We start from the raw sequence: 19,776 nt of genomic DNA on the forward strand, positions 1-19,776 counted from the left end.
CCTAAAAGGCAAAAGAAGGCCTCAGGCTAAAATGTTGATGTACATTGAGTCCACTCAATCCGGCAATACGATTGATGAAAACATCGCTCTTACTTGATAACCTAGTAAAGAACCAGATGGTATCCAGTGGAAAACCAGCACTGTGAGTTTAAAGAGCCTGTAACGGCCGCCATCTTGGAGCTCGACTAAGTCCAGGTATTGATCACTGAAGTCTTACCTCCAATCTCCGATCAAAAGGAGGGAATGATTTAGGAAATAATATTGGAGTTATTATTCCCTCACCTTGAGCATAAAGAATGTGACCCTGGAGTTGGGCTCACAAGGACTCACAAGGACACATCAGCTGGGCCCTGAGGTATAAAGACAATAACTAAAATAATCTTGGAAAATATCTTTTAGGGAACCTTTCACATAAAGCCAATCAAACAGAACACAAATGACTTTTCACTCTTTTTCTGTTAGCATTTAGTGAATAAAAATTTGTTGGACCAGTGAAGACCCTCCTGACTGTCATTACTGAAACCTGTACCAATGATTGTTAAGAAAGACAATTCAAAATGCAGGATCACAGTTTCTAGCCAATCTGTGAAAAATTAATGGTGTAGTCATCAAGGATTTCTGAAGTTACAAATCCAGTCGACCTCAAGGAGACCTGGACTGCAGAGCAGAAGCTAGCAAAGAGGGCCTATCTTCTGGACTTACGTGTTCCCACTCCATGTTCCTTTGACACCAATGAGGGAAATTTTGCTTGATGCTCAGGTTTTGTCAAAAGGTTTTCAACTACTAGACCCTACAGCTACCTATTATCATTTTAACTGCATGGATCTTTCCAGGTCAAACCCCCTTGAAATCCTCTCAAAAAATCAGCAATACTACAGATGTTTGGTTAGAAGGAAGCTTCACACACCCTGGGATGTGGGGATCCCTTAGTAAAGGTCCGACCATTTTTAGGGCAACCCAAAACAATCCGATTTCATGGGATGGTTGTTAAGCACAAATACTTCAGTGCCTATTACTGAAGGACACCTGGGAAACCCAGTGTTCCCCAGAGGATATTGGTTCACATGCTTAGACCAAGCCAACAGAACTTGGGGAATAGGGTGCCTTGATTTAAGCTTGGTCAACACCAGTTGTTTCGTTGGGCTTATAATCCTCAAAAACAACAGTTTTAATCTTTCAAGGGAGCACTAACGCAGCATCCCAGGGAGCCCTCAGCCAAAGGAAAAAAGAACCCATTACCCTCATACCTTTAGGGATCACTGCCTTGATGGGAGCACTTGCTGGATTAACGGTGGATGCAGTTTACACCAAGTCCAAAATCTAACCAGTGGTGTCCAAGTAGTCAGTACTGATTCAAGACAAAGTCTATTAGCCTTACAGAGATCCCTGGACTCATTGGCCAACGTAGTCATGGGCCACTGAATCACATTGGACTACCTCCTGGCTGAACATGGAGGTACCTGCACAGTCGCAGACACTTCCTGCTGCATGTACATTAATGTTTCTGGGGAAGTAGAATTCCAGGCTCGGATGATTCTTAAACAAGCTGAGTGGCTAAGGACAGCCCATACACCAATGGGTATCAATGTTTGGAATCAAATCAAAGGATTATTTACCTTCCATAACCTGATTCCTTCCTCTTTTAGGACCCGCAATAACTATCCTTCTACCACTTTTACTTGGTCCCTGCTTGCTCAAAGCACTGGTTAAGTTTATGTTTATGTCTTCTCAACTCCCGCAGTTCCAAGTCGAATTAATGATGATCAAGAGTTCCAGCCCATTCCCGTGTGAGTCCAATAGCCCCAACAAAACTTTAGACTGATACGGAGAGATTTCTACACTGCTAGGCAGGCTAAGAACCCAGTGCCAGCTTGAAGAAGTTACAGAAGAGACCGCTGCCCCTACACCCTCATAAAGAATTATGAGTATGAAATCTTACAGGGAGGAATGAGATAGGGAAAGGAAAAAGGAACTGAGCCCCTAGGCGAAGGGCCCTGAACTAAAAACATATGCTTAACTAATGACACAAAACCCATTATTTTGGAACATGCAATAATGAAAGAACAACCCACCCAGCTCTCAGTGTACTTCCTTGATAAGATGTTTTTCAGAAGAACTGGCCCGATCTTGTCCCTGGAACATGAACAGACATCTGCAAGGTGACCAACAGACTCGCAACAGGAATCCAGCTGGCACCATGGGGGAACTGCGCAGGTGCAGCACCACATAGTAAGTCCTGCCATGCAGTCCCAGAAGCCTTTGTTACGGGTTCCATCTTGAATTACCTCTTGCGCGTGCACCTGACACACCTTTTTCCCAGAAACCCACACCCTTTTCATGAATAAAGATGAAACCATTTCCCGCCTAGAAACTTTTAAGCCTTGTAAACCCTTTATTTGGAGAGACAATGGCTAGCGTTGCATTGTCCCTCTTTGTCTCTGTTCACGAGCTACTTTTCTCAATAAAGCTTTGTTCGTGCAGGGAAAAAAAAAAAAAAAAAAGCTCTGCTGAGGGGGAAACGATAGCTTCTGAAAGTTTGATAGCTTGAGGTCAACACATGCCTAAAGAAAGGTTTAGGTTACATGGTCACATATGCCTAGAGATAAGTAGAGAGAAGAACTAAGAATTTTTTACCTCTAAAAATAAATGGAGACACCTACAGCACACAGAGCGTATGTTTTTTGTGTCTTTTTTTCCCCCCACTGAACACTTTATAGAAGTTATCAAAAGCTCTTTGGGGCTATTAAGCCAAAACAAAGAAGAATAAGTCTCAGGAAAGGTCTTAGAAAAATATCTGCTTTTAAGTAACAAAACTCCCAGGTAGATTCTCCACTATTTACTGATTTTAAAATATGTCCCTGGATAGTAAGACAAATTGATTGTTTAGAGTTGTTAACATAAGCCAGTTAATCTAAGAGATAAGTTTATAAATAATAATTTGAGTTTTAGAATTAATGGTTTATCTAAAGTCATTCTTTCCAATAACTGTTAAATATTATGAATAGTTGTTTATCAAATCTAATCTTTCTATTCTCATCAATGAATAATTATTTTAAATATTGCTATCCATTAACATTTAACAATTCTTGTGGCTATACTTTAAACAAAATTTATTGGTAACCTGTACTTTAAAATATATCAACATTGTTATGCAACATGATTTACTCCAAGCCCATATTCTAGCTTAAAGCTGATTAAAGTACACAATAACTCAAAGTATTTTTTCTGAAATTTTCGCTGTGGTTCCTAATATAATGTCATGTTGTTGTTAGGTGCTGTCCAGTCAGTTCCAACTCATAGTGACCTATGTACAATGGAACGAAACATTGCTCAGTCCTGTGCCATATGCACAATGTTTGCCATGCTTGAGCCATTGTTGCAGCTACTGTGTCAATCCATCCTGTTGAGGGTCTTCCTCTTTTTTGCTGACCCTCCACTTTGCCAGGCATAATATCCTTCTCCAGAGACTGGTCCTTCCTGATAACATGTCCAAAGTACATGAGCAAAGTCTCACCATCCTTGCTTCTAAGGAGCATTCTGGCTGTACTTCTTCCAAGACAGATTTGTTTGTTCTTCTGGTAGTTCACGATATATTCAATATTATTTATTCACCAACACCATAATTCAAAGGCATCAATTCTTCTTCTGTGTCCCTTATTCATTGTCCAGCTTTTGCATGCATATGAGGCAACTGAAAATGCCATGGCTTGGGTCAGGTGCACCTCAGTCCTCAAAGTGACATGTTTGTTTTTCAAAACACTTTAAAGAAGTCTTTTGCAGCAGATTCGTCAAATGCAATAAGCAATATGCTGTCTGATTTCTTGACTGCTGCTTCCATGGGCATTGATTGTGAATCCACGTAAATTTAAATCCTTGACAACTTCAATATTTCCTCCCTGGCCTTCTTTTGACTGATGATATTGAGCCTCTGCATTGTCTCTTTCCACAGATATAGTCAGTTTGATTCTCGTGTATTCCATCTGGTGAGGTCCACATGTATAGTCGCTGTTTATGGTGGTGAAAAAAATGTATTTGCAATGAAGAAGTCATTGGTCTTGCAAAATTCTATCATTCGATATCTGGTGTCATTTCTATCACCAAGGCCGTATTTTCCATCTACTGACCCTCCTTTGTTTCCAACTTTCACATTCCCATCACCAGTAATTATCAATGCATCCTGATTGCATGTTTGATCAATTTCTAGACTGCAGAAGTTGGCAAAAATCTTCAATTTCCTCATCTTTGGCATTAGTGGTTGGTGTGTAAATTTGAATAATAGTTGTATTTAACTGGTCTTCCTTGTATGCATGTGGATATTATCCTATCATCGACAGCATCGTACTTCAGGATAGATCTTGAAATGTTCTTTTTGACGATGAATGTAACATCATTCTTCTTTGTCATTCCTGGCATAGTAGACCACATGATTATCCAATTCAAAATGGCCAATATCAGTCCATTTTAGCTCACTAATGCCTAGGATATCAATCTTTACGCGGTCCATTTCATTTTTGACTTCCAATTTTTCTAGATTTGTATTTCATACATTCCATGTTCTGATTATTAATGGGTGTTTGTAGCTGTTTGTTTTCATTTTGAGCCACTTCAGCAAATAAAGGGTCCAAAAGCTCGACTCCATCCACATCATTAAGGTCAACTCTACTTTGAGGAGGCAGCTCTTCCCTAGTCATATTTTGAGTGCTTTCCATCCTGAGGGGCTCATCTTCCGAAACTATACCAGACAATGTTCTGCTGCTATTCATAAGTTGTTCACTGCTCAGTTTTTTCAGAAGTAGACTGCCAGGTAGTCTGCCTTAGTCTGGAAGCCCCACTGAAACCTGTCTACCAATGGTGTCCCTGCTAGTATTTGAAATACCAGTGGCATAGCTTCCAATATCACAGCAACATCCTAGCCACCACAGTTAGACAAACTGACAGATGTGTGAGGAATATTACATCATAGTATATTTTAATGCTAAGGAATGTAACAATTTTAGCTAATCTCTAAATTTCAGGAGAATAAACTTATGAGTACATAACTGAGTGATAATTTGAATCATTTCTCCTATAAAATAGAAAATTATGGGTCAATACATCTTGATAGCTTTTATTATTTTACATGCTCTTTCTTTCTTCTTGTTTGTTAAAACTGACCACTAACTACCTGATGATCATATTCTTCTATAGTCTATTTTAAATTTTAAAATAAACGCTTCTTTGTTATTTTCCTTTGCCATTAAAAAAAATCATCTAACCTTCTTATTTTTGTCACTTTTACAAAATTGATAGAGCACATTTTGTAAACATCTAAAAGATTAAATTTTGCATTAAACATTGAAATAGGCCAGTGCCATGAAGAGGATATATTGCATCAAGAACCATTGCTCTGATGATAAATAACAAAGGGAGACTCAGCATCATCATGTATTTTATAGCAGGATTGTTCTCATGCTAGAAAAGATCATAAAAGCAGTACTGTTGCTTTCTACGATCCATCATATGAGCAGACATGCTAGGTTATCCATCAAAAAAAGTGTGTCAGTTAATGTTATGCATTAGCCTAGAGAAGGCTCTCTGATGATGTGCATGAAAAAGCACTACTCCTTGATGTTGTGGAATTGTGGGAGTTTAATTTACCTGTGGAAAATATTTGTGTTCTTAAAGAGAAAGCAAAGGGGAAGAGAAAGAGCAAAGGTTGTCTTACAAACACCCAGCTTCAAAACCCTGGCTCTAGCCTTCTCTAGTGTTGAACTAGCAAAGACTTTGAACACCAGAGTCAAACATAAGAAACCAAACCCATTGCCACTGAGTCAATTCCAAATCATAGTGACCTTATAGGACAGAGTAGAACTGCCCCATAGGGTTTCCAGGGAGCAGCTGATGGATTCAAACTGCCAAACTTTTGGTTAGCAGCCTGAGCTTTTAACCACGGCGCCAAACATAAGAAGGGAACAGCAAAATCTGCCCTGCCTATCAAAGAATATTATTGGCTATCAAAGGATTAATGATGATAAGAGGAATTTACACACAATGAAACATGTTATTCTAATATAGTGGAGAAAAACTACTGAGAATTACCGGTAAATTTCTTTCTCATATGACAGCATTCCCCAAAGTATGCTGCACAGAGTTGCTTCTAGATAAAAGAACACTAAGATCAATTATGTTTCAGAAGACCTTTAGAGTATAGTATATACAGTCTCCTGCAAGAAATATTCAATGCACACTGGCATATTAAAGGCTTTAAAAGTCCTGATATTTTTAAAAAATAACTTTGTTTATCTCATCATTTTGCAAATTTATTTGCTCAGAAAGCCATTTCCGATTTTTATGTTATTTTATTTTTTATGTTAAACAGATTTAAGGAAAATTTACTTCAATTACAGGGCTCTTCAGGAACTTGGCATGCATTAGTTGTCTCCAGCGATTTCCAGTTCATTTAAAAAAGACTTTAAATCAATGGCTTTATTGAGATACAATCCACATACTATGAAATTATCCTTTAAAATGTACGATTCAGTGGTCTTTAGTACATCCACAGAGATATACAAAAATCACCACAGTCAAATGTTAGACAATTTTCATTATCCCAAAAAGAAATCTGTAGGCATTTACAGTCATGTCCTATTCCCCACTCCTACAAGTCCCTGGCAACCACTAATCTGCTGTCTTTATGGACTTGCTTATTCTGCATATTTACATAAATAGTCATAAAGATGTGTTGTGACTGTCTTCTTTCATTTAGCATAATTTTTCCAAGATTTATCAAGGTTTTAGCAGTTATCAGTACTTCAGTCCTTTTTATTGCCGAATAAGATTCCATTATCTGGATATACCACATTTTTTTTTTTTTTATGCATTCGTTGATTGATAGATGTTCAAGTTTTTTCAACTTTTTAGATCTTATAAATAATGCTCCTATGAAAATGTGTGTATAATATTTTTTGGAGATGTGCTTTCATTTCTCATGGGTATATGCCTAGGAATGGAATTGCTGGGTAATATAGTAATTCTCTATTTAACATTTTGAAGAACTGCCACAAGTGGCTGGAACATTTTACAATCCCACCAACAATGTATGAGCATTCCAATTTCTCCAGATTGTGCCAACACTTGTTTTTGTCTATCTTTTTTTAATTTAGTCATCCCAATGGGTGTAAGGTTGTGTCTCGTGGTTTTGATTTACATTTCTCTAATTACTATATTGGAGTCCCTGGGTGGTGCAAATGGGTACATGCTCGACTAGTAGCAGAAAGGTTGGCAGTTAGAACTCACCCAGAGGTGCCTTGGAAGAAAGTCCTGACAATCTACTTTGGAAAGATCACAGCCATTAAAACCTCTATGGAGTGCAGTTCTACTCTGAAACACTTTGGGTCGCCATGAGTCAGAATTGACTCAACAGCAATTGATAAATTTTGGGTTTGCTTGTTTTGTTTGTTTGCTTGTTTTAATGACTATGTTTGGCATTTTTATGTAGATTTGTATATCTTTGGAAACATGTCTGTTCAGATTCTTTGCCCATTTTTTTAGCTTTTTGACTTTTTATTGAGTTGTAAGGATTCTTTATATATTCTGGAGATGTACCACTTATCAGATATATTATTTGCATACCCACTGTATGGATTGTCATTTCACTTTCTTCATGGTATTCCTTGAAGCATAAAATATTTGATTTTGATGAAGTTCAATTTTTCCATTTTTTTCTTTTGTCTCTTATGCTATTAGTATCATGTTTAACAAGTATGGCTTAAGCCATCGTCGTGAATATTTATTCTTATATTTGCTTCTAAGAGTTTTGTAGTTTTACAAACTTTTACATTTAGGTCTTGGACCCATTTTGAGTTCATAGTTGTCTATTGTGTGAGGTAGAGGTACAGTCTATTTCATTTGTCTTGATTACTGTAGTTTTGAAGCAAGTTTTTAAATTGGGAAGTGTGAGTCCTCCAACATCATTATTTGTTATCAAGAAGGTTTTGACTGTTCTGGGTTCCCTAAATTTCCCTAGGAATTTTAGGATCATCTTTTCAATTTCCACAAAAAAGACAGCTGAGTTTTTTTTTATAGGGACCGTGTTTAATTTGTAGATCAATCTATATCAACCTGAAAAACAGTTCTTTATTATTTGAAAATATCTCAGTAACAAAAAAGGAGGATATTATGTGTGCTGGGCTTCTGTTGCTGGTGTTATCTATTAACACCCCCATTCCAACTATTAAAAGCAGGTATCTGTCTGATTAGGTAGTGCCTATTCTGCTCAGTTGTTAAATATTTCAGATATTACCTTTGTTTATAAGTATCACTGTTTAGAAAATAAGATTAAATGACAACATTAAAGACATAAATATTACACCAAGGATCTCCAGTATCCTCTTCATATTGAAGTTTTGTTTTTGTTCCTTTAATTTTTTCAAATCCTCACAATTATCTTTTCAATAGGGAAAAGTGAAAACAGAATTGTATTCTCATGATGCAGATAGACATTGGAAAAGACTTCTGGCCAGATTTCAAGAACAAATCTTCATAAATCATAGGGAACACTCCAGTTACAATGAAAGCATATCCACTCTTTAGGATCAATGCACATTCTTCAAGGCCATATTTACCTTTAAGGGAGCTGTGGCCATTATGGTAGGACAAAATATTTTATTATTTCTATTATGAGTATATTAATTGAATTATTAATAATTTATAGATGTAAAAGATGCTCACTACATTTTTCTTGAGATTTAGTGACTGTTTTTGTAACGTGCAAAATTAAACTTTAAATAACTATGAAATATAAAGTCTATATGGGTTAAGAATTGTTAAAATTTAGAAATATAAACATATTTTTCAGTATTAGAAAACAATATAAAATTATATGAAAATGAGAAGCTGTAGAGAGATTTTGAGATATAACCTCAAAAATAGTGGGGCGGGGGCGATGAAAGAAGTAGAAGAGAAATAACACTGTAAAAGTTAATGGGGTTCAGTAAAGAAAACATACTAAAGATGATATAGCTATGAAGGGAGAAATACCATTATAAATCATTTTATAAGAATGTGTTTCAATATTAACATAACAGTAGGTAGATAGCAATGAAATTTTGAGCTCAGATCTAGTTCCAGCTTAGTCACTAAATTGGGGTTTTCAGCAAGTAAGGTGTTTTTTTAGCTTTCATGAGCCTTAGGCTGTCAGTCTTAAAAATGCCCCCTACCAGGCTATAAAGTAAGAGTACCAATGGAAAAATCTTGAGTTCATTCAACTTCAGTTATAAATGTAATGTAAGTAGTCTTTGTAGATACAGTAATCTTAATATAGTAAAATTAATAATCTAGTAATATAAATAATCTTAATATAATAATCACGTTTTAGTACTATTATTACTTAAACTAGAGGTATGTATATGTATTATTCTGCATTTAAAAACATGATATTGCTATTTCTATTAATATTTTATTTTTTAAGAAAACTGAATCAGTAAGAGGCTGAGATTGTAATAGTAAGCTTAGGAAACTTCATTATATCATGATGTTCTAAAGAACCTGTTGCCAGAAAAGAGACCAGAAGGTGAAAACAGCTGTGTGGAAAGGCACCAGAGAAATCAAGCCTCAGAAAACAGAGTGAAAGTAGCCTGGTGATGAGGAGTTTCTAGAGGGAATACTTTAAATAACAACAGCCTCAGCAGAGGGAGGGGAAAATGCATACATGAATAAAGAAAAGAGGGAGACAGACACCTAGTTGGGCTTGTTTTTTTAAGTTGGATGAACAAAGAGGTTTACAAAGTTCAGGTATTTAATGAGCTGACTGCTTTGATAGTGAAACAGCTGAGCTGTCAGATTTAGATGTCTTTAAAATGCAGGAAAGGGATTTTGACAGAGGTAGGTGTAAACACAGAGACTTCTAATTTAAAAAAAAAAAAAAGTGTTTGAAAGTATGCCCTATTGAAATTCAAGTGGGAATGCCTTATTTAATATAAATTATCAACTTTAAGTTGATATCTACCTAGGAATGAAAGTTCATATTTTAATGGTCACCTGAGATAAGACACCTTCAGAATAAAATATTTCCTTCTAATTATAATTTTAAAGACTTTTTTGCATAAAAATAGATATGTAATTACAAACATTAACAGAAGAATACATGTTCATTGTGGAAAATCCAACAAATGTGAATATGTAGAGTGTAGAGGAAAGAATATTTCTCCTTCACTGCCCCCTCAGTCCACTCCCCTCCAGTAAAGTAACAATTAACTATATTTAGAAATTCCTTCTGGACTCTTACGTATTTTATATATATATAAGATATATTTTATATTTATATATGCACATAATTTTAGGCTTTTTCATAAATATATTATATAATTCTGCAATTGCTTTATTTTTATTTACAGTCTTCAAGAAATTTACACATCAGTACATATAGGTCTACCTCATTTTTTTAACCACTGCTTAGTATTCCATACAATAGATTAATTACAATGTATTTAGTCAATCTTTTCTTGAGGAACATTTAGGTTGTTTCTAAATCTTTTATCATATCAAATATGATCTTTTATCAAATATAATTTCAGGGATTTATAATAAAGCAATTTAATTTTTAAATTACTATCTTCAAGCTAATGGCAAAGCAATGTTGCATATTCTTTTCTCTTTCAAAAACATTTTATCCTCTGTAAAACTCCTTTGATTTAATTTTCACTGCTTGAGTTCTGACTAAATTGAACTAATTATGAGAGAGGAGAATTGAAGGAAAAGTCTCAACAAATCTTTTCAATAGATGCAAGTTCTCTAAAATTCCAGCTAGGTTTTAAGTGTCATGATCCTTATAATGGCATAATGGACAGAGAACAAGTTTAGCCTTAAGTCTTAACTGTGTTCGAAGCTCATTTCTATCAGTAGTGGTATTTTTGTGCCTTGGAGTCCTCATCTAAAGAAAATAATATCTATCTTGATTTGTAACTCCAAGGAATAAATAAGGAATATCCCTGACACAGAAAATGCATTAAATACATTTTAGTTCCTTCTTTCTAATAGGTACTCACTAAATACAAAAAAAAAAAACCATTGAAATCCGTTGGTTTTAGTGTTGGTGTGTTTGTGTTTGTGTTTGCATGCTTGCGTGTGTGCTTATCCCTTCCCCTCAAAAATTTTAAAATATAAAATACTTCTATTAATTTGTTTACTATATACCTGATAAGGAACTAGAGTCTAAAACTGATCTGGGATTTTTTTTTTTCTAAACCAGTGTCTGGATCAGTAGAGGGTCAACGAAAGAGAGGAAGACCCTCACATAGATGGATTGACACAGTGGCTGCAATAATGGGCTTGAGCATGGCAATGACTGTGATGATGGTGCAGGACTGGGCAGTGTTTTGATCTGTTGTACATGGGGTTGCTATGAGTTGGAACCAACTCAACGGCATCTAACAATAACAACACCTGGATCAGTTAAATAATTACTTTGACCACTTGCTATCTTTACTATGAAAACCAGTGCTAGATTGTTACTAAATGTCTATGTCAGTGAGTGGTTCTCCATGTGTAGTCCACAGACCAGCACCATCATCTAGTATATTATTGGAAATGCAAACTGGATCCCATCCCAAACCCACTGAATCAAAAGTTCTGGGGGTTAGGCCCAGAAATGTGTTTTTTGACAAGTTCTACAGGTGATTCTGATGCATGCTCAAGGTGGAGAACAACAGGTGTAATCTTTAAAAGATAAGTACTAAAATGAGAGCTGTTATTCATGTCACTAGTTATAACCTAATAAATAATATACATTCCAAACAATACACTTGTAATATGTCAAGGGAAAGTTTACACATCATAATGATAGAGAATTAAAAATAGCGACATGCATTTTATTTTGTCAAATTTCCCTGCAGATTAGTATATTACCTGTGCTGCCTTTCACCCAGGTTTCAGAAATGACACTCTTACTAAGTGTCTTCAGATGATCATCAGTTAGCTGAGAGGTTAAATCTGGAACCAATTTCAGCATCTTCCACACAGTGTGGTGTTCATACGTAGTCCTGTGAACAGGCCTTAAAAAAAAAAAAAAAAGAGCAAATTCAGAGACCACAGCATAATTGCAAAGAAACAAATAAAAAAATCATTGATTTTTGAGCTTCCGTATTTGTATTTCCCTTCTATTTAAGAGTTGTTTAAGAAGAACTTTGATGATACTATAACTTTTCTTACTAACTATAGAAATTGCTCCCTTTCCAACATTAAGATGCAACGTTAAGATACTTGAAACTTTTGGAAATTCCATACTACTTTCTCTTTCTTTTTATAAAAAACTCAGTGCTTCAACTGTAAGATTGTATTTTTCAGTCTAATCTTTAAGAGCTATTGTGAAAATCAAGTTTAATACAAGAAAAGGGATATAAATAGGGTGTTCATACACAGGGGTTTGACAGAGACAATCCCAGTTTACACCTGTTATCCTGCTGGACCATCTGTAACATGTGTGTCTGAGCAGGGGGGTGGAGGGATGTATACCGGATGATGATATAATTTTTTTTTTTTAATTATTGTGGGTTATAGCAAAAATATATTGAAAAAACATTGCTTAACTAGTTAGTCTTCACAAATAATCTTGAGGAAACTGACTCCCTACTTAACAGCATTTATAAATTTGGACTTCAGTTGCAAATGATAAAGAATTAATAATCCATCTTGGAAGAAGTATAACTAGAATGCTGCTTAGAAACAAGGATGGCGAGACTACATCTCACATGCTTTGGACATGTTATCGGGAGAGATCAGTTCTTGGAGAAGGATATTATGCTTGGTAAAGCAGAGGGCCAGGCTAAAATAGGAAGACCCTGAAGGAGATGGATGACACAGTGGCTGCAACAATGGGCTCAAGCGTAACAATGATTACAATGATTGTGAGGATGATGCAGGACCGGGCAGTGTTTCATCCTGTTGTACGTGGAGTGCTATGAGTCGGAACCGACTTGACAGCACCTAACAACAACAACATCAGAAGTGGCATGGTATCATAATCAAAGTCTAAAATATGTGGCAGTGACTTAGCAGCCAAGCAGGAAGTGGCAATGAAATAATTTCACAGACAGACTAAAAAGGTGGAGATACATTTTTTAATGGCAGAATATTTGATGTATTGGTTACCTGCAATAATTTGGATGACAGAACAAGTGCCTAGGTAGCTTATTACTTAATGGGAAGTAGTTGGAAAAAACCAGAATGTTACTGTGGTTTGTTTACTCAGTGTTGCTTGTTTATAGCTATGTGTTATTAACTGGAGACAACTGACTAGTTTTCAAGTATAAATGAAAAGGAATAGTTAGGATTGAGAAATGTGAACCATAATTGTAAAAGCCACATGCAGCAAGAAAAGGTTTTCAAAGACCTTGACTTTCAAAAACCTATCATTTTTTAAGAATTATCTATATAGGATCAAATTGACAACATCACCTCAAAAGAACAGATAGAAAAATTAGGGGCAGTGAGTTTCTGTTAATGGGAGAGGAGCAACTTAGAAAAGGAAGATGAAAATGGTTGCACGACTTGAAGAATGCAATCAATGTCACTGAAGTGCACATGTAGAAACAGTTGAATTGGTGTATGTTTTTCTGTGTATATTCTCAACAATAAAATATAATTTAAAAACAAAGGAATAAAAATAACATAGAGTACAAGGGACAAATAGGAAAAAAATAGTAAAATGGTAGATAAAAATTCATGTACAAAGGTCTAATTGAAAGTTTTGCCTTCTCATCCAAGTCTGTTTTTTCAGAAGACCTTAAGGTAGCCTCCATTAAGAAAGGCAAGCACAGAGAAAGTAAGCATAGAAATAAGCAAAGACTTAGAAACAATACCCAGAAAACAACAGTGGCTTTGGTTACTGGGATGTAGAAGACTGGCATGTAGAGACAAATAAATCAGAAACCTGATCTGTTTTGGGGGGATTTGTATCACCAAAAGAATCCAAGAGTCTGGTCTAATTAGGTTTTTGATTCATTGAACTTTCCAACAATCCTTAGACCAAAATTAGCCAAAGCAAAAAGAAATTGTGTAACACTCCTTGCCATTCAAGGGAGCATATTCTCCAATCCTCTTGCCAGATTTGGCCATGGAGATAAGAGACAAGGGAAAACCTCACAAATAGTGGAGTTAAGAGAAGTTCCTCCAAAAAAACAGATCCAGATTTAATTTTAAAAACTTCTAATACCACTATTGAGAAGGCTTTTATAATGTCTGCCCCACAAAACAAAACTTTTTATGGATGAATGACTATAATGTATTTCCATGTCTTCCTTTTTCTAAATGTGAATTTTCATTGAAGATAGCCTATCCCTGCTCCACCACTGCATATTGTGTAGGAGGACAGCGACAGATAATGTTTTTCTCTGGTTTTTAGCTAATAGACCAGAAATAGCTACATTCGTTCTTTCTGGAGAAGAGGGAATATTCTCCAAGATCCTAAACTCTGAGATGCAATAGTGAATAAAAATGCAGGTTTTGTCTTTTGGTGAGATAGTAACTATATGTGGTGGAAGAAGGGTACGTGTGGGTAGTTGATAATCAGAAAGGCAAACTACTGGAAAGATGCTAGCTGTTTGAGAAGTGATTCTCCCTATATCTAGACACATAGCTAGAATGATTTCCCAGTCACCCTTATTGTGACTATATGACTGAGTTCTACACTCCCCCCCCCAAAAAAATGCCAAATCTGTTGCCATCAAGTTGATTCTGACTCATAGCAACCCTGTGGGACAGAGTAGAACTGCCCCATAGGGTTTCCAAGGAATGGCTGGTGGATTCGAACTACTGACCTTTTGGTTAGCAGGAGAGCTCTTAACCACTGCACTACCAGGGCTGTACCCAATAGGATATTAACAGTAGAAGAAGTTAAGGGTGGCCATTGCATGGTCGAATTTTATAAATACTGCATTTGAATCTGAAAAGAATGTGTACACTATTAGGTAGAAAACGATACACATACACATATATGCATACATACACATACATACACACATATATCAAAATATATTGACATACATATATCAAAACACATATAAACAATATGTATGTAAATTGTATATATACATATATATGCATGTGTGAATGTATGTGTGCATGCCTGTACATACATGTACATATAAACAAGTGCTAGCACATTTATAACACTATGTGCCAGACACTCTTTATATAGATTAATATACTAATATAATACCTTATAACAAACCCATTCCCATTTAACAAATAGCAACACTAATGCACAAACTTTTTAAATAACTTATCCAAGATCTGATGGCTAGTCAGTGGCAGAGCTAAGTGACAGTGGTAGAATCCAGGCAACTTTGCCCTGGACTCTATGTTCTTAACCACTGTGCTATGCTTTAACCTATTACTATTATTATTCTGATGTTCTATATCTCTATTCATAGAATGCTACATTGAAGTCATTTTCCTGTGGCACTTTGAATATATCATAGGAAGTTGGCTTTTTTTTTTTTTTTTTTTTTGGAGAATCGCTTTTACAAATGAGTTGCTTTTCTTTTGATGATTCAAGATTCTCTTTTTCTTCAACATTTGACAATTTGAGTGTGATGTTTTGGAGCTCTCAGAGTTTATCCTACTTGGCTTCTTGGATGTGAAGATTGTTTTTCATCAAAATGGGAATTTTTAGGCCTTTATTTCTTCAAATATTCTTCTGCCCCTTTTCTCTCTCTTCTCCTTCTGGGACTCCAATAATGCATATACACTGGTACAACTATAATCTTAATTCACCTATCTTCAAGTTTGCTGACTCTTCCTTCTGCCAGCTCATATCTTCTGTCTAACCGCTTTAGTGATATTTTTTCATTTCCATTACTATAATTTTCAAATCCAGAATTTTTATTTGGCTTGTTTCTGTTTTTTTGTTTTTGTTTTTAGTACTTTCTGTCTATTGATATTCTATATTTGATGAGACATCATTGTCAAAATTTAATTCTTTATACATGGTTTCTTTAGTTCTTTGATCGTATTTATAATAGGTGATTTAAACTCTTTGGCAGTTAAACTTAACGTTTGGCTTACCTTGGCTAATATTTCTATTCACTGCTTTTGTTCCTGTCTATGGGCCATATTTTCATTTTTCTTTGTGTGTCTTATTATTTTTTGTTGTTGAAAACTGGCAATGAATTGTTGTTGCTTTTTATTTGTTCAATTACTTTCTTGTATTAATTATGTAAAGTTTGTATTTCCTTTAGTGTGCGGTCATTGAAGTCTCTGCTTAGTGTACTGGTCATCTAACAATTGGCCAGAGAGTTTCTTAAACGACTTTAACCAATAAGTCCTTTGCCTTTTACTGACGGGCTCTGTATGTTGGATGTTATGCTTTCCATTAATTCTTTAGATATGGTTTCCTTTGTTTCTTTGAACCTATGCATAATAAATAGTTCATTTAAAGTCTTTATCTATTAAGCCCAACATTGGAATCCCCTCAGGACAGTTTCTGTGGCTTCTTTTTGTTCCTGTGTGTGGGCTATACTTTCGTATTTCTTTGCATAACTCATAATTTTTCATTGAAAACCAAACATTTGCAATAATATAATATGCCACCTCTGGAAATAAGTTTTCTCCTCCTCCAAGGGTAAAACAACGACAATGCCCTCTAAATGAAGCTTTCTCAGGGAGTTGCCAGACAGTTCATACTGTGGTAATGCTCTGGAGAAAGAGTTTTCTGAGAAACTCGCAAGCTGGCCTTCCCTCTCCAGTGGCTGCAAGGCTGCTGTTTTCCACAGCTACTGTGATTGAGAAAGGCTGCTGGTTTTCAAGGCTATCACAGAATTTGGGAAAAGAGGACTTAAGTAAGTCAAGATAAAATGTTATAGACTCTACTTTTCTTGGGGCAGTTCAACTATTTTTCTTGAATAAACACTCTCTCTTCAGATTGTTACAAGCCTTTGATTAATTTCTAGAGTTCTGAAAAATTTTATTTTTATACTATTGTCCAGTATCTTATTGTTTTTATGGAGGAGAATGATTTAGGGAAGTCCTCACTCTACCATTCCAGAAATCCTGCCCTCGTTATTGACTCTTAAATCCTTTGACCAAAAGCAATGTCATTATTTCCTCCCACAGCTCAAAACCAACATATATTTCAAGTCCGCAATGATAAGGGGGTAAGGAAGTACTAGTGACCATTAAGGGGTAGAAGAATCTAAAATATTTGGTAAATAACATTATTGATTAACAGAGGAGATTAAAATGAAGTAATATGTAGGAGTCTGATAGTCACAAAAAAAGATTATAGGTATTTATCATTTTGGTCAATGAACAGGCTTATAATTTACATATTCTGACTCAGACATGCAAAACATTTCCTGCAACTAACAAAATCTTTCTCTGGAAATCCTACTCTTGAAAAATTCTTATTTGTCAGCTTCCTTCTGCTTTCCCCATATAGGCACCAAATAACCTTCAAATGCTTGGGCTGTGGAGAAGCAGAAGTGATGGCAACTCAGCCCATCTAACCTTCTATTGTCATCGTTTCTATCTTGCTGGAGCTGCCTCATTTTGTACTGGTCTTAAGGGTTTCCAAGGACACCTCTGACAAATAATCAGCACACTCCACAGTTCCGAAATTCCCCCAAAATCTGTCAATTGATTATAACACTCATTCCTGTCTTTCCTATGCTCAGGATACTAAATCAAGATATTCAGGTCTAAAAACTTGGCCTTCACTTCCTCTCTGAAAACTCTGCCTTCACTTCTTGTCTCTTCATCTCTATCTTTCTTATTTGTCAGGAACTTTTTTTTTACATACATAATACCAACCCTTTCCTTAACACAGCTTCCTGACCTAGTCTCAATATTGAAAGACTGTAGTGAAAGAAACGAGATGAACAAAAAGGAAAATATATATATATTGGGAGATGTTTCGAAAGCATAGTCCCCAGGAGGCAAGGCCAAGATGGCAGAGTAGTCAGAAGCTTCCGGTGGACCATCTTACAACAAAGACCTGAAAAAATAAGTGATTTGATTATATATGACAATCTTGGAGCCCTGAACATTAAAGGGAAAGTTGAGGAACCAGACTGAGTAGCAGGGGGAGGGAGAGACGGTTTGGAAGCAGCAAGGAGGTGCCAGACATGACCTGGTGAGAGCGTGAGCCCTTCATGCCTGATCATCGTGAGGGTGAGCACTGAGGAAGGCAAGCACTGGTGCTCTGGAGGTGTATTCTACACAGGGAGAGACCCAGCTACTGTGAGTCTACTAGGTCGCGCAGAACCAGTGAGAAGGAGCCCTCGATTACCGAAAGATAAGTATTTGCATCCAGCCTACTGCACGGATCAAAAACACCCGCCTCAGGGAAAAGCCTCTCTCCCATTTACCTCCCTCCTCCCTGCTCTGCATTGGGTCCCGGACTGCCTTCAGCAATTGCCGAGTGCCCAGGGCCAGAAATAGGATCCGTCACACGCCCTGAGCCATCCTCCCAGCCTTAGAGAGTGAACAAATTAAAAAAACAGGGAAAAAATAAGCTGCTGGCTCCCCTAAGCCAGGAACTCAGGGTAGGCGCAGCTCCTTTGCCTAGGCACAGGCATAAGGGATCCACGGACTTTGAGTGACTTTTCCCCTGCATAGACTTGTGTGGGCCCATTTCAACAGCATAGGCCCTCATTACCACAGTACAACAGGGTATATACCTGAAGTCTAACTTCAACTGTTTCAGCTGTGAAGTGGCAGGTTTGTGACATTTGACTCTGCTTTATCCATTAAGCAGGGTCACCTAGCCACATCAGGGGCCTGAGGACTGGTGGCTCCACCCATGCCACCTAGCCGCCTGCGATAGGGGCCCAAGAATAAAAGATGCTCCTTAGTCCTTACAGCCAACAGCACTGGGTACTCATAGTCTGGCTGCAAAACCCACCCACTACGTGCTCTAGGGAACAGGGACGTGCCTTCCTCCTGGACACTCGGTGGTGACCGTCAGCTCCCCGCCTTCCTCAGAGTGTCACCCTGCTGCAGCCAGATGCCTGTGCCTACACCAATCATCCATGCCTGTCTAAGACTGTAGGTGAGAGCCTGCACTACACATTTGGTGGCTATCTACCTGGGCACCTGAGCTGAATCCATAAAGGAAGAGTGGGCAGAATCCTGAGCTCACATACACAGTAACAGATCTAACCACCTAGAGACAGGACATTAGAGCTTCAAAGGTGCCAATAATCAAACTAGTTCACACAAGCAGCCTATTTGGCCATATCAAAACAAAACAAGAAGCTAAGACACAGTAAGCAAACATAAAATAAATAAAATAATGTATGGATGGCTTGGAGACAACAGTTAATATCAAATCACATAAAGAGGCAGTCCATGATGGCTTCAGCAAGCTCCCAAGATAAACTATAAATTTTCCAGAGAAGGAAATTTCTTGGAATTACCAGAGGCAGAATATAAAAGATCAATATACAGAACTCCTTGGAAGGAAATTAAGCAAAATATAGAAGATGAAATAGAGGAAATTAAAAAGATTAGAGAAGAGCATAATGGCAAATTTAACAGGCTGCAAGAATCCATACAAAGACAGCAATCAGAAATCCAGAAGATTAACAATAAAATTTCAGAATTAGAAAAATCGGTAGAAAGTCGTAGGAGCATAATTGAGGCAATGGGAGTCAGAATTAGTGAGACTGAAAATAAAGCACTTGACACAAACTTATTTGAGGAAAAATCAGATAAAAGGATTTAAAAATATGAAGAAACCCTAAGAAATATGTGGGACTCTATCAAAAGGAATAATGTATGTGTGATTGGAGTACCAGAACG

At 36.6% G+C, this 19,776-nt stretch overlaps 1 protein-coding gene across 1 annotated transcript in view; it reads right to left on the minus strand.

Moving 5' to 3' along the window:
* CNBD1 (cyclic nucleotide binding domain containing 1) overlaps positions 1-19,776 on the minus strand; it is a 484,737-nt gene that overhangs the window by 142,148 nt on the left and 322,813 nt on the right. Inside the window, exon 5 of the mRNA XM_004370829.1 lies at positions 11,884-12,029. Coding sequence (XP_004370886.1) covers positions 11,884-12,029 — 146 coding nt within the window. The remainder of the gene's footprint in view (positions 1-11,883; positions 12,030-19,776) is intronic.

Source organism: Trichechus manatus, unplaced genomic scaffold (assembly GCF_000243295.1).
Source record: "Trichechus manatus latirostris isolate Lorelei unplaced genomic scaffold, TriManLat1.0 scaffold00009, whole genome shotgun sequence".
NCBI classification, from domain to species: Eukaryota; Metazoa; Chordata; class Mammalia; order Sirenia; family Trichechidae; genus Trichechus; species Trichechus manatus.